Here is a 12,550-nt window from a genome sequence, read left to right as displayed (position 1 = left end):
AAGGTTTATTAAATTGCTGTGATCTCTTCTACAATCTCACCAACCAGAAAATTACTGTTGCTCTCCTAGAAATAGATGAATACGTTATATTTTCATCCATTTTGTGGTCCTTATATAAGATTAAATACATCCCTCGTCTGTATATAAAATTATAAAATAAATGCAAAAACATTTGGGACATAACATTTCACGCCAAGTTAATCAATGAATCAACCAAAAAAAGAGGTTACCGAACAACAAGTGTATTTGGTTCATCTCATATTCGCACAAATAGTGGGGCTATAAACACAAACTACAAATACCAAAAAATTCAACCAAAACAAAAAGTTCTGAATCAGCCATCTTGATCGTCGGATTAAAAAACCAGTCATCGTTTATCTTCCAAGAACGAGGCCGCTAAATACTTGGCTATTTCCTGCGAGAGTTGCTTCCCATTCGACAGAGGACAGTAGTATCTGTGAGAGTGATATCACTAGTTGCTTCATGTCAGGTCTTAAAATGGGGTCCTCAGTCTACGCATTGCTTCGCTAACATAGCCATCTGTAACGTAGATATACAGAAGAACAAGACGTGATCAGCTCAATTATGTTTCTTGGTATGTCAGGACGATTCAAAAATGAGCTTCGGTTTTTGGTTTTGGTTTGTTGTATACTTTACAATGCGCATTTGCCATATGTGAATCTTGAATTTCAATAAAGAAAATCACGATGGTTAATTGGTTTTGCTTGGACTTTTCACTATTCTCAACACAATCTTCAACCAAGCACTGCGCTCATCTTCATATCACGAAAAAAAAAAGTACACTTCAAATATAGAGGGGGGGTCTAACATTTAAATAAGCTCGAGTTTGAGTTCTGATATCACATTACCTTGAAAACACAATCGTGTGGAAACAAATCCATCAAATTAGGATCAATGTGATCTTTCAAGCTTGCCATACTCATGGAGTCAGGCGCATTCCTCAACGCCGCCACTACCTGAAACTTCACCATATTAGAGGATCGTGGAGAATTTACCTTGGATAGAATGTCATTTATTGGAATAGATTCTGATAATTCTGAAAAGCGGAGACATGAAGAAAATAATTTAATGTGATTATCCAAACACTCCAACAAAATATAAATCGACTCATAACCAAAAAAATTCATTTGTATTCATCCAGGACAGCGATGCCAGGACTTACGATCGATACCAATGACCGTCTTTCAGAACTTCTTGTCATAGCCTCCTTTCCGGATATTAATTCAAAAAGCACCACACCAAATGCATAGACGTCACTTTTGCTTGTAGCATGGCCATCCCTCAAGTATCTGAAAAATCAAGAATTTTAAATCGAATAGAAAAATTAATAATACATAAGAATTTATTCAGGGGAAACTTAGAAGTATTTTTGGACAAAAACTTACGTTTTTGCTAGTAATAAGTATAGTTAACACTTACTCTGGAGCAAGATAACCGTATGTTCCTACAACCCTCGTGACCGACTCTTCACCGTCGTGTGTTTTCATCACAAGTTTCGCCAAACCAAAATCTGAAATCTATACAAATTTATAACTACTACATGAGGTAATCTATATGGTTAGTAGAACAAATAACTGAGGTAGAACAACAAACCTTTGCTCTGAAGCTGCAGTCAAGTAGAATGTTGCTTGTTTTGATATCTCGATGCACATAATGTGGTTTTGTGTGCTCATGTATGTATTCTAGGCCCCTAGCAGCATCAAGTGCTATTTGAACCCTCGTGACCCAAGATATCGATGTATGACCTGTGTAGAACATGGAGACAGAATCCAATGTAAGTTATCAGAGCTAATTCTATGATGACTAAATAAAAGAAAATTTTTAGAATGAATCGTGCTTAAATATTTATACCAATTAATGCGAATCGATTCACCGGTGGAGACCCCAAGGTAAATATAGGTGGGTGAAGCTCAAAATGCGGATTTTCAAAATAGAGGGTTTCCCACTGATACCGAGGGCTAGAGTGAGCTAACCTTTAGTCTGAGGATCATGCAAGTGATTTCTGAGAGAACCCTTTTGAGCATACTCGTATACAAGAAAGAGTTCATCAACACTTGCAGCATAACCAATCAATTCTACCTTTATAAAAATCAAAACAAAAAATAATCAACACTAAATAATCTCACAGCCAAGAGCACGAGGTACAGGACATGAACTGCAAAAAAAACATTACCAAATTTGTATGATGGACTTTGCATAGAACTTTCATCTCTGCCACAACTTCCTTAGTTTTTGTAGCAGTCATTCTTTTGATAGCAACTTCCTGAAATTTCACACCATAACATTGCATTATTATCACTTCATTGACATGTGATGGCAAGCAGCAAATTCAAAAGTTTTGAACCTGGTCTCGAAGAAGGCCATAATACACCGAACCATATGTTCCATGTCCCAAAAGATTAGACTCGGAAAACCCGTCTGTCGAAGACAAAATTTCATCGTACATGAAAACTACAGGCTTATCCATGTCAAATACATCAGTCCCTATCACTGCAGTGGATGAGGAAAATACAGTTAAGAATATGATATTATGAATTTCCCTAAGCAATATTATAATGTTAATGACCTTGTAACGATAGGAAAAACCAGAAGCAGGTTTTAGCAAATTTTGAGAAATGCAGTCCAAGCTTATTGCACTAATTTTTCAGGAAATTATTCAATTTATTAGAGTGGGTAATGCAGTCCAATCATTTAAATTCCTTGGTTCATTGTAGAAGAGTGGTTAATAAAGTATTAAAGTGTATGGCTTCCGTTTTGTAGCCAGCTGTCTCATGCCAACAAGAAACACCTCCAACCAACCAGAGGTACTCAGAAATAAACAAAAATCATACACGTCACACGATACTTCGAAGAAATTAACATTCATAATATAAGAGCAGTCAAGAACATTTGAAGTTTAAACCTGTAGGAATATTTATTTTCTGGTTGCTAGATTCCCCCATATGATGCTTCGAATTCCCAGAGTAGCCACAAATGGATCTCCCTGAAGCACAGAAGAAACTCGAGTTTCGAAGAATATGAAATTTGTGAGAGTTCTTCCCTTCTGAATTCTTTGGGTGGCTTCCTCGGGATCCACCAGAATAGACAGATGATTTCAAGCAAACAAAAACAAGAACCATAACAACAACCAGAACCAATCCAACAGCCAGACATCCGATGATCCACCAATAAGGTATGTGAGACTTGTGATTCACTTGATCTCCAACTGGTAAAAATGCACACAGAAGGTAAAGTGCTTGAGTATCAAACATGGAATGATTATGATTTGTTAGGTAATAAATAATAATATAACCAGAACATATTTTTCCAGGTAATTTTAACGGGAGTGAATGTAAAACATATACATTCAGCGCTTTCCGAAGAAACCAACAACTGTAAATTCTTCGAGGACGCCATAAAGGAGAATGCAGAAACATATCATACCTGCAAAGTTATCAGCAGATGGAGCTGGACCAGGAACAGGTACATCATCATTTACGAGATAAGGCTCGCCTGGAGCTGAAAGTGACGGGTAAAAGGAAAAACCAAGTATAAAGGAGTGATGGAGAATATGAAACATGTAGTAAATGTTATCTATATACCTATAAAAGTGTGGACGATGGGTAAAGTTTTTTGATTGTGATTTTACTACATTGCCCAAAAACTATGCATTGTTTGTATTAATTGCATGGGCATTGGTGGAAAAAATATATAAAATTTAGGGACAAATTTGGGATAATGGATTTGTAATGTATTGATTATGTATTTAATTGAGGTATTTATTTTTTTGAACTCATTAAACACATGAGGATCATAGTGTTTTTATTTTTTAATAGAAAATTGTAAAATAAGAAATTTTGAAAATAATATTACATAAAAATTGAATCGATATTCGATAATAAAAAATATATTAGAAAAATAATATTTTCTCCATACATAATTCTTACAAAAAATGTTAAAAAGAATATATATTTAACTATTATACTTATAAAAGTATAAAAAGAATAACAAAATTTTCTACTATTCTCATAAATTGTGTATTGTTAGATTAATTGCATGAAAATTACACAATCATTAAATACATAAGGATTAAAATAGTGTTTTTATTTTTTAATAAAAAATTGCAACATAAGAATATTTGAAAATAATGTTACATAAAAATTGAATAAATATTTTATAATAAAAATACATTAGAGAAATAATATTTTCTTGATACATAATTCTTAGAAAAAATATTAAAACAATAGCTTTTTTTAATTTTAAAAAATCATTAAAAATATTAAAAGAATATATATTTAACTATTATACTTATAAAAGTGTAAAAATAATAACAAAGTTTTTCATTGTAAATTTTCTACCATCCCCTTAAATTGTGTGTTGTTAGATTAATTGCATGGAAATTTTCTACATAATTTATGTTATAATAAAAATACATTAGAGAAATAATATTTTCTTGATACATAATTTTTAGAAAAAATATTAAAACAATAGCTTTTTTTAATTTTAAAAAATCATTAAAAATATTAAAAGAATATATATTTAACTATTATACTTATAAAAGTGTAAAAATAATAACAAAGTTTTTCATTGTAAATTTTCTACCATCCCCTTAAATTGTGTGTTGTTAGATTAATTGCATGGAAATTTTCTACATAATTTATGGGAAATCTATGCATTAAAAATGAATATATGTTTGATAATAAAAATATATATTTTTTTATCTATAAACCTACGTAAGTGTAGATAATTGACAATTTTTTCAATTGTCAAAAGAAAAAAATGACATCCTCATCAATACAAATCCAAAAATTCAATAAAGATATATTTGTAAATTTCTAATTGTTGTAAGTGTAAAAAAAAAATATCAATTTTTTTTATTTATTCCACCTAATATATAATTAATTAGTAGCCTAATTATTCTACATCATATATAATTAATAGTCTAACAATTGCTAATGAATTATCACTACAATATACATTGATTGTAATAATTTATATCACTTCAAGAATAAAATGTAATTCCTAAATTAATTTTCTCAAATAATCCATCTTTATACTAAGTTTAAATATTTTATCCTTTTAATTTTCTTTCTACATGTTATTTTATTATTTTAATGCAATTTTGTAATTATATTTTAGTGTAGTTTCTAATTAAGTAATAAATTATAGTATCACATGAAAATATAAGAAAAAAATAATTATATATGCAATAGTACAATAACATGATAAGTATATAATAATATAATAATATGAAATTTAATACTAATATATTTTATTATTTTTTAACTAAGAATTGAAAGTAAAGAATTTAATAAATTATTTATTAGAATTTATATCAATAATTATGAATTTTAATATACTAATAATATCATAAAATACGAATCTGATAGAAAAATTAAAATAATTAGCTATAATAAGAAGTTTAAATATTTTAGTCGCACTTATAAATATATATATTTATATATATATACATAAGACAAAGTCTTTTAGTGGAATCCTTTTTACAGAGGAAAGAGTGACGTGTGAGTGTTTTACATCCATAAAATTCTTGTGTCTTTACTATTCACAAGTTTTTACATTTCAAACTAGGCAAAAACTTGTATGAAACGTTCTCACGGGTCGTATTTGTGAGACGGATCTCTTATTTGGATCATCCATGAAAAAGTATTACTTTTTATGCTAAAAATATTACTTTTTATTTGAATATGGGTAGGGTTGACCCGTCTCACGGATTAAGATCCATGAGACGGTCTCACATGAGACTAACTCTTCAAACTATATCTTGTTGTTTAGATTGTCAACTGGTTGAAAATATCATTAGAAATATTGAACCGTCTTTCACACTTTTCACGTGGTTAATATTTATAACTGTTTGAGAAAATCTTTCAACCGTGTAAAAATGATTGAAAACAAATTTTAAAAGCAAATTTTGAGTATTATAGGTTATATTTTATTATCAATTATTATTATTTCATTAGTTTTGATAATATTTTGACGAGTTAGTCATAAATATTTTAAATTGACAATTATTTGTCCTTAGTGTGCTTCACTTATATAAATTATGATTTATGCATTTATAAAATCCCTAATCTGGTTGATTTTTAGGTTATTATACCTTATACGTGGTTCTTAGATATATATATTTTATCAAAAAAGTACCCAAAAAATCTATATCTGCTGAGGGAAATGGATTTTAACTTTACATTAAAACTCCATCATGCAAAAACCTGCTTTAGCCTCATTAATTATCAAAATAGTAAAGTTTTCATAGCATCATATTTAATTAAAGAAATTTGGTAACGTGTTATTAAATCTCATAACTCAAACATAATTTGATTCTATTTTGAGGTATCAGCTGGTTCATAAATCTGACCAGATTTCCAAACCACACCCATAGTAACTAAAAAACCTATCACCGGTTCCCTGCGCCATGTCTTACACCGACTTTAAAATGTGTCGTCATGAACCATTAAGGAAGATAATTTTCAGCAGGCTGAAATAACAAATCTGAGTTACTCACACCTGAAATTCTATCTCAGACAGGGCTCAGATTGCTTTATATTATATTCAATGTTTAAATTACTCATTTCATATAACCCTTGTTCTTTGCTTCATTTTATTGTGTTTGATGAGATAAGGAAACAATCCAGGCGCTTTTTCTTAATATATTTTGATTGCACACCACGAGTATAATGCTCCCAAATAACAAATTTCAACCATCCGAAAGCATTTTTATTCCATTCACACTGCGTGATCCTTATTTTTTACTGAATTTCTTTCACATAATCAAATCTACTGGGAGAGCATATTAGACCGTGCAGAAAATGGAAATTCTAAAAAATATTACAAACATTTCAAGTTCAATCTATCCCAAATCTTTATTCTATATATCACAGATCCTTGCACAGAAAGATCATCAATATCCTAACCAAACACTAAAGGCCAAAAAAAAATAATCTGAAGCGACATCAAAGGATCAAACCTCAATTTTCCATTAAAAAATAAGTCAAGGAAAAAACAAAACCGCACACTAATCAAGAACCCAAAGTCCAACTGAAAATCATGCATTGTCGTCACAACAAAATTAAACAAGAGAATACATCAAATTAAAATTCAAAAACCCCAAAAGGGGAAGAAAGAAGAAAAAACCGTACCTGAATTCAGTGGTATATAATAAAGTTTCCCAATTGTCACATTATCAGGATTAGCAATCCCATTTGGAGCCTCTATACTATCCATACTAACTCCAAATCTGCTAGACAAAGACTCCACACTATCCCCATCTTCCATCACATAACTCATCAGATAGTTCCACAGCCCACTTGAGCAACCACACACTAGCTTAAGTGACACCACTGCACCTTTTCTAGCTGCTCTAGTGAAATTTGAAGGAAAATAAGCCAACCCATTGTAAGCCTCCATAACCAAATCATAGACAGACCCATTATTCTCCCTCACGGTAAAAGTAGTATTTGTCAAGTAAGTTTTCACTCTTGAGGCGCAAGAACAGTTCTTTTTTATGAAAATGTAATCCCTACCATTCCCTTCAAATGTAATGTCCTCTCGTAAAACATCGAACATGCTTTGAATCACGGGGAGTGTTTGCTCTGGCGTGGGCTTGAAGGCTAGAAAAGAAGTACATAGGCGTTTAGTGTCTGTACAGTTGAGGGGAGTTGCTGCTGCTGATGTAATGAGTTCTTGAAACAGGAGTTTAAGCAGAAAAAACACCAGTATTTCTGCTCTTTCTAGAGCCATAGTTGCAATAATTCAATCTTGATAACCAACAAGCTGAGAAAATTGAATCTTTGACGGGAATTTATAACTATATACCCGAAATTGAAACTTCCATGATTTTTGTGTCAAGAATTCAACTGAATATACGTAGCTAAAACAAAGGGGATCTGTAGAACCGTCGAGTGAGATTTGGCAAAAGCCAGTGGGTGGTGAATCTGGAGATTCTTGATTAGGATTTGTTTTTTCTCCGCTGGGGAAAAAGGAGATAGAGTTACTGACTGGTTTCTAAGTGTAGAGAACATTGAAAAAAGGAAAGAAAGGAAGCCATTGCCACTTGACAGCTAAACTGGTACAAGTCGCAAGAATCTTTCTTAATCCTTCATATTTTTTCTAATCTACAAGTAACCTTGAGATTGTATAAAGGATATTCCGAACTTTACTGTCACTGATATGCCATTGATGTAATAAATTTAGTGTTTGACTCGAGAAGTCGCGATTCCACTCCACTGGAATTCTGGGGCCCATTTGGTATCATCTGACTCCTCGTCGGCTGCGTGGAGAGTCCGGCAATTACATTTTCTTCCCTTCCCCTGAGGTAACATTCGAATATATTACATTATCAGGTACTCTCGATATTCGTCCTCACATTAGGACAAACAATGGACACTCTTTAGTTTAAGAATATATTTCTTGTGAGACGTTTTCACGAATATTGATCGGTGAGGCGGATCAATCCTATCGATATTCACTATAAAAAATAATAATTTTAGCATAAAAAGTAATATTTTTTCAAAAATGACCCAAATAAGATATATATCTCGCACAATACGACTCGTGAGACCGTCTTCCACAAATTTTTGTCTTCGTTTAATATTGTCATTGGTTTTCTATGCAAGATCGTAGGGAACTCACTTTGCCTCTTTTGCTTAAATATATTTTATTTATATCATTGCATTGCAATTCCCAGCTGTTGGCAACGCACATTTTGGATAATATATGTGTGTATATATGTGGTGACAACTATATAATAATGATATAATTATAGTAAAATTAATTATTAGATCAACATGGTAGAAATGACATTGCGTGACATTGTGAAATTCTCCATTAGGCCCTTCACTTCAAAATCCTAAAATAATTTACAGAGAGGAAATACTTGATCTTTTGATGAATCAAACTCGGTTGTCCCCGATTTGATCAATTGGAAATGCGAGAGGAAAATAGTTTTTTTTTTAAAAAACTATTAACAAGCGGGAAAGCTATTATTATTGTTATTATTAATTAAGAAGGAATATAAATGCTAAATCATGAATTGAATTATTCATTTATGCTTGGATCTATATTAATTTTCCCCCAAGAAAACGAAAGTTGAAACAACAGGAAATAAAAGCAAAAAAGGGACATGACAGTTGGAATTCGGCCCCATTATTAAAATTCAAAAGCTCTTTTTTCAGAGAAAAAACAATTAATCAATCGTCTAATTTTTATTTGGATGAGTCTCATGTGAGATCGTATCACGAATCTTAATCTATGAGACGAGTTAACCCTATCCATATTCACAAAATAAGAGATTTGTCTCATAAATAAGATCCGTGAGAACGTCTCACACAAATTTTTACGTTTTTATTTAGAGCTTCTCTTTGGGATATTACTTTGCCCGTTTTTATTCAGTTGCTGTAGCGAATCGGGAATGCTCTTCTATTTATGAGTTGAGTTTTTGCCCACGGTAGTTGCTAGTATATAGAAAGGAAGTGAATAATATTTACTTATCACAAAAATTCATATGAGACGGTCTTGTCACTTGTGGAACAATTTTGTGAGACAAATCTTCTATTTAAGTCATTTATTGATTTTTTATGTCAAAATATTATTTTTTTTAATGATAAATATAAATATAATTGATTCATTTCACTAATAAAAATCCGTTAAATCGTCTCAAATTTAATTTTTAGATATCTGTATCTGATATGGGCCGACTTAAATAGGCCCACACATGCATTTAATACAACGGCAGAAACATAGACCGTCGAGGGGAGGTGTATATAAAAAAATAGGATGGGCCCATAGACAACTACTTCACTCACCATTATTACAAGCAATTTGTGGCTCATGATAAGTGCGAGTATATTAAATTTAACATAAAGATTTTTTTGAGACGATCTCAAGAATCAAATTCATGAGTCGAATATTTCAATTATATCACTCATGAAAAATTATTATTTTTTATGCTAAGAGTATTATTTTTTATTGTGAATATCGGTAGTGTTGACTAGACATGTTAAAACAGGTTGGCGGGACGAGCCAGCCCGCAACCCGCCATTTGGTAGGGTGGGACGAGCCAGCCCGCTATTTTGGCGGGCCTCTAAATGATCAACTCAGCCCAACCCACCTTGGGCCGTGGGTTAGGCGGGTCGACCCGCTTATTTTTTTTAAAAAAATGCTAAACAGTATCGCACTAAACATAGAAAAAAAAAATTTCAGTCAAATAATTTCATAAAATACTTAAAAATATTGAAATAAGAAATTCAGAAAACATACAACATAATCCATAAAAAATAAAGTGTTTTTTAAACCAAACATGAAGATTGAGACATGGAAGAGAACATAAAGTCGAGGAAAAAAATGGTTGTAAATTTTAAAAAATATTATGTTTTCAACAATACCCGAGAGCGGTTTCGTTTGAAGTCCGACGAGTTACAATGAAATTTTTTGGACCTGACGAAAGTTTGCTAATTATATATACCTCCATCGGAATAATCCATCGTTTTATATATCACATATATCTTCTCTTATAATAATATTTCATTCGTCTCATATATAAAAAACAAATTTATTTTTTCATTCATCCCATTTATATAGTTCAGATTTCATATTATTATTATTTTATTCATTCATTCATTCATTTACCAATTTGCCATCATCATCAAATACTTCCAACAAAATTTTTATCCTATCAAAACATTTATTAAACAAGGATAAAATGAGAATTTTTTTTGTAAGATTTGTTTTTCCAATCTCTTGTTAATTATGAAAAGACACACAAACCTAAATATATGAGATAAATGAAGTAAAGATAATATCGATGTCAGCAAAATGAAATCATTAATTAAGTAAAATGTTTAAATATGCATATGATAGTTAGATTAAACAAAAATTTATCACACACACATCCTCTCTCTCTCTCTCACAAATGTCCCTTCAATTTCGAAAAAGTAATACGTACAAATTTAAATGAGAAATAAATGGAGAAGGAGACTATTATAAAGTTGTCTACGTGTAAATGACATTTTTGGTGTCTAGCAATGTGGAAAAAAAAAAAAGATATTCATACATGTTCTATGTCCTACAGTTTTATATGACGGTCTCACGGATTTTTATTCGTAAGACGAATCAACTATAATCATGTTTATGATAAATAATTTTTTATTGATAACTCAAATAAAATATTTGTCTCACAAGATGATTCGTACTCACAATTTTTTTTTTTATTTTCAATGTCCATGTTTTCAATTTGAAGGTGATGATAATATTTTTGTGTTTTAAAATGATATTTCTTAGTCACAAATTCTATCTTTTTATTGCACGCGCTTATCTATTCTATTTTAGAGTGAGTCTCATGTGAGACCGTCTCACGGGTCATAATCCGTGAGACGGGTCAATCCTCTCATATTCACAATAAAAAATAATACTCTTAGCATAAAAAATAATACTTTTTCATGGGTGACCCAAATAAGAAATCTGTCTCACAAATACGACCCGTGAGACCGTCTCACACAAGTTTTTGCCTCTATTTTATTAAAGTTGAGGATATGATAGTAACCACCTAGGAAGGACACCAACTTTTTCTTCCGACTAATATTATACTTTTGTTTTGTTTGTTTTTTTTTTTTATTTTCAACACACACTTTTAATTTATTTTTTATTTCAAAAATTAAAATATCAATTTAGTACATCCATAATTTGTCAAATTTCACTTTAGTCCATCAAAAATGATAAAAAAAGATCGTACACACCCGTATCACGTGTGCAGAGTAACCGGTCTGTCGGGTGTTTTCACCTTATTTACCAATTCTCACTATTTTAAGCGGGATGGGAGGGTGTCAAACCGACCAAACCTATGGCTTTTCATCTCATTAACAAAATTACCACTTATTCATCATGCATTTTATTGTACAAAATTATTATATTGTATTATATTATATTATATCATGATTGATAATTTTTTTTTATAAAATTATTCTCATTCCAAGAACTACTAATTAAATAAATTGCCATAATTTTTTTTTAAAAAAAATAAAAATCCAACAAACACACTGAATTGTCAAACGGCCGACCCAAGCCCGTCAGCAAACGGCGCAACCACCAACTTTACAGGTCGGAAAACCTCAACTCAACCCAACCCGAAAAAAGTGTTTGAAGATCGAAAATTTTTAATAAAAATCTACACAAATCATTATAAATAATATAAATATTTCAAAAAAATTCAATCTTATTTGAATCATTATAAAAATACATAAATCTTTTGAATTTTATAAAATTTAATAACTTATATATAATATAAAAATTTCAACAATCGTCAAGATCACATGAGCCACTTCAAAATTCATCAACAAATCATATAATAAAAAATTAAATAAAATTAACAGGCCGACCCAATTCGATCGGCTTTCAAACGGAGGTCCAAAACCATAAGCTACCCAACGAGGCTGACCCATTTTGACGGCTGCCATGTTTTGAACGGGCAACGTGGCTTCTAGTTTGTATTGACTTGCGTAAAATTTTATTGGTGTTTTAATATTCGAGCTTGAATTGGATC

At 31.1% G+C, this 12,550-nt stretch overlaps 1 protein-coding gene across 1 annotated transcript; it reads right to left on the bottom strand.

Moving 5' to 3' along the window:
* Positions 1-117: 117 nt before the first annotated feature.
* LOC140829214 (lysM domain receptor-like kinase 3) lies at positions 118-8,156 on the bottom strand. Its single transcript, XM_073192276.1, is given in 12 exon segments — positions 118-509; positions 511-540; positions 870-977; positions 1,184-1,310; positions 1,441-1,538; positions 1,615-1,766; positions 1,995-2,100; positions 2,195-2,284; positions 2,366-2,511; positions 2,924-3,226; positions 3,445-3,519; positions 7,155-8,156. Coding segments are annotated over 12 exon segments (1,971 nt in total). The 5' UTR covers positions 7,756-8,156; the 3' UTR covers positions 118-374.
* Positions 8,157-12,550: the final 4,394 nt, after the last annotated feature.

Source organism: Primulina eburnea, chromosome 4, assembly GCF_022965805.1.
Source record: "Primulina eburnea isolate SZY01 chromosome 4, ASM2296580v1, whole genome shotgun sequence".
Classification (NCBI taxonomy): domain Eukaryota; kingdom Viridiplantae; phylum Streptophyta; class Magnoliopsida; order Lamiales; family Gesneriaceae; genus Primulina; species Primulina eburnea.
Note: the sequence above shows the minus strand (reverse complement) of the source record. Positions and strands in the feature narration are given on the sequence as shown.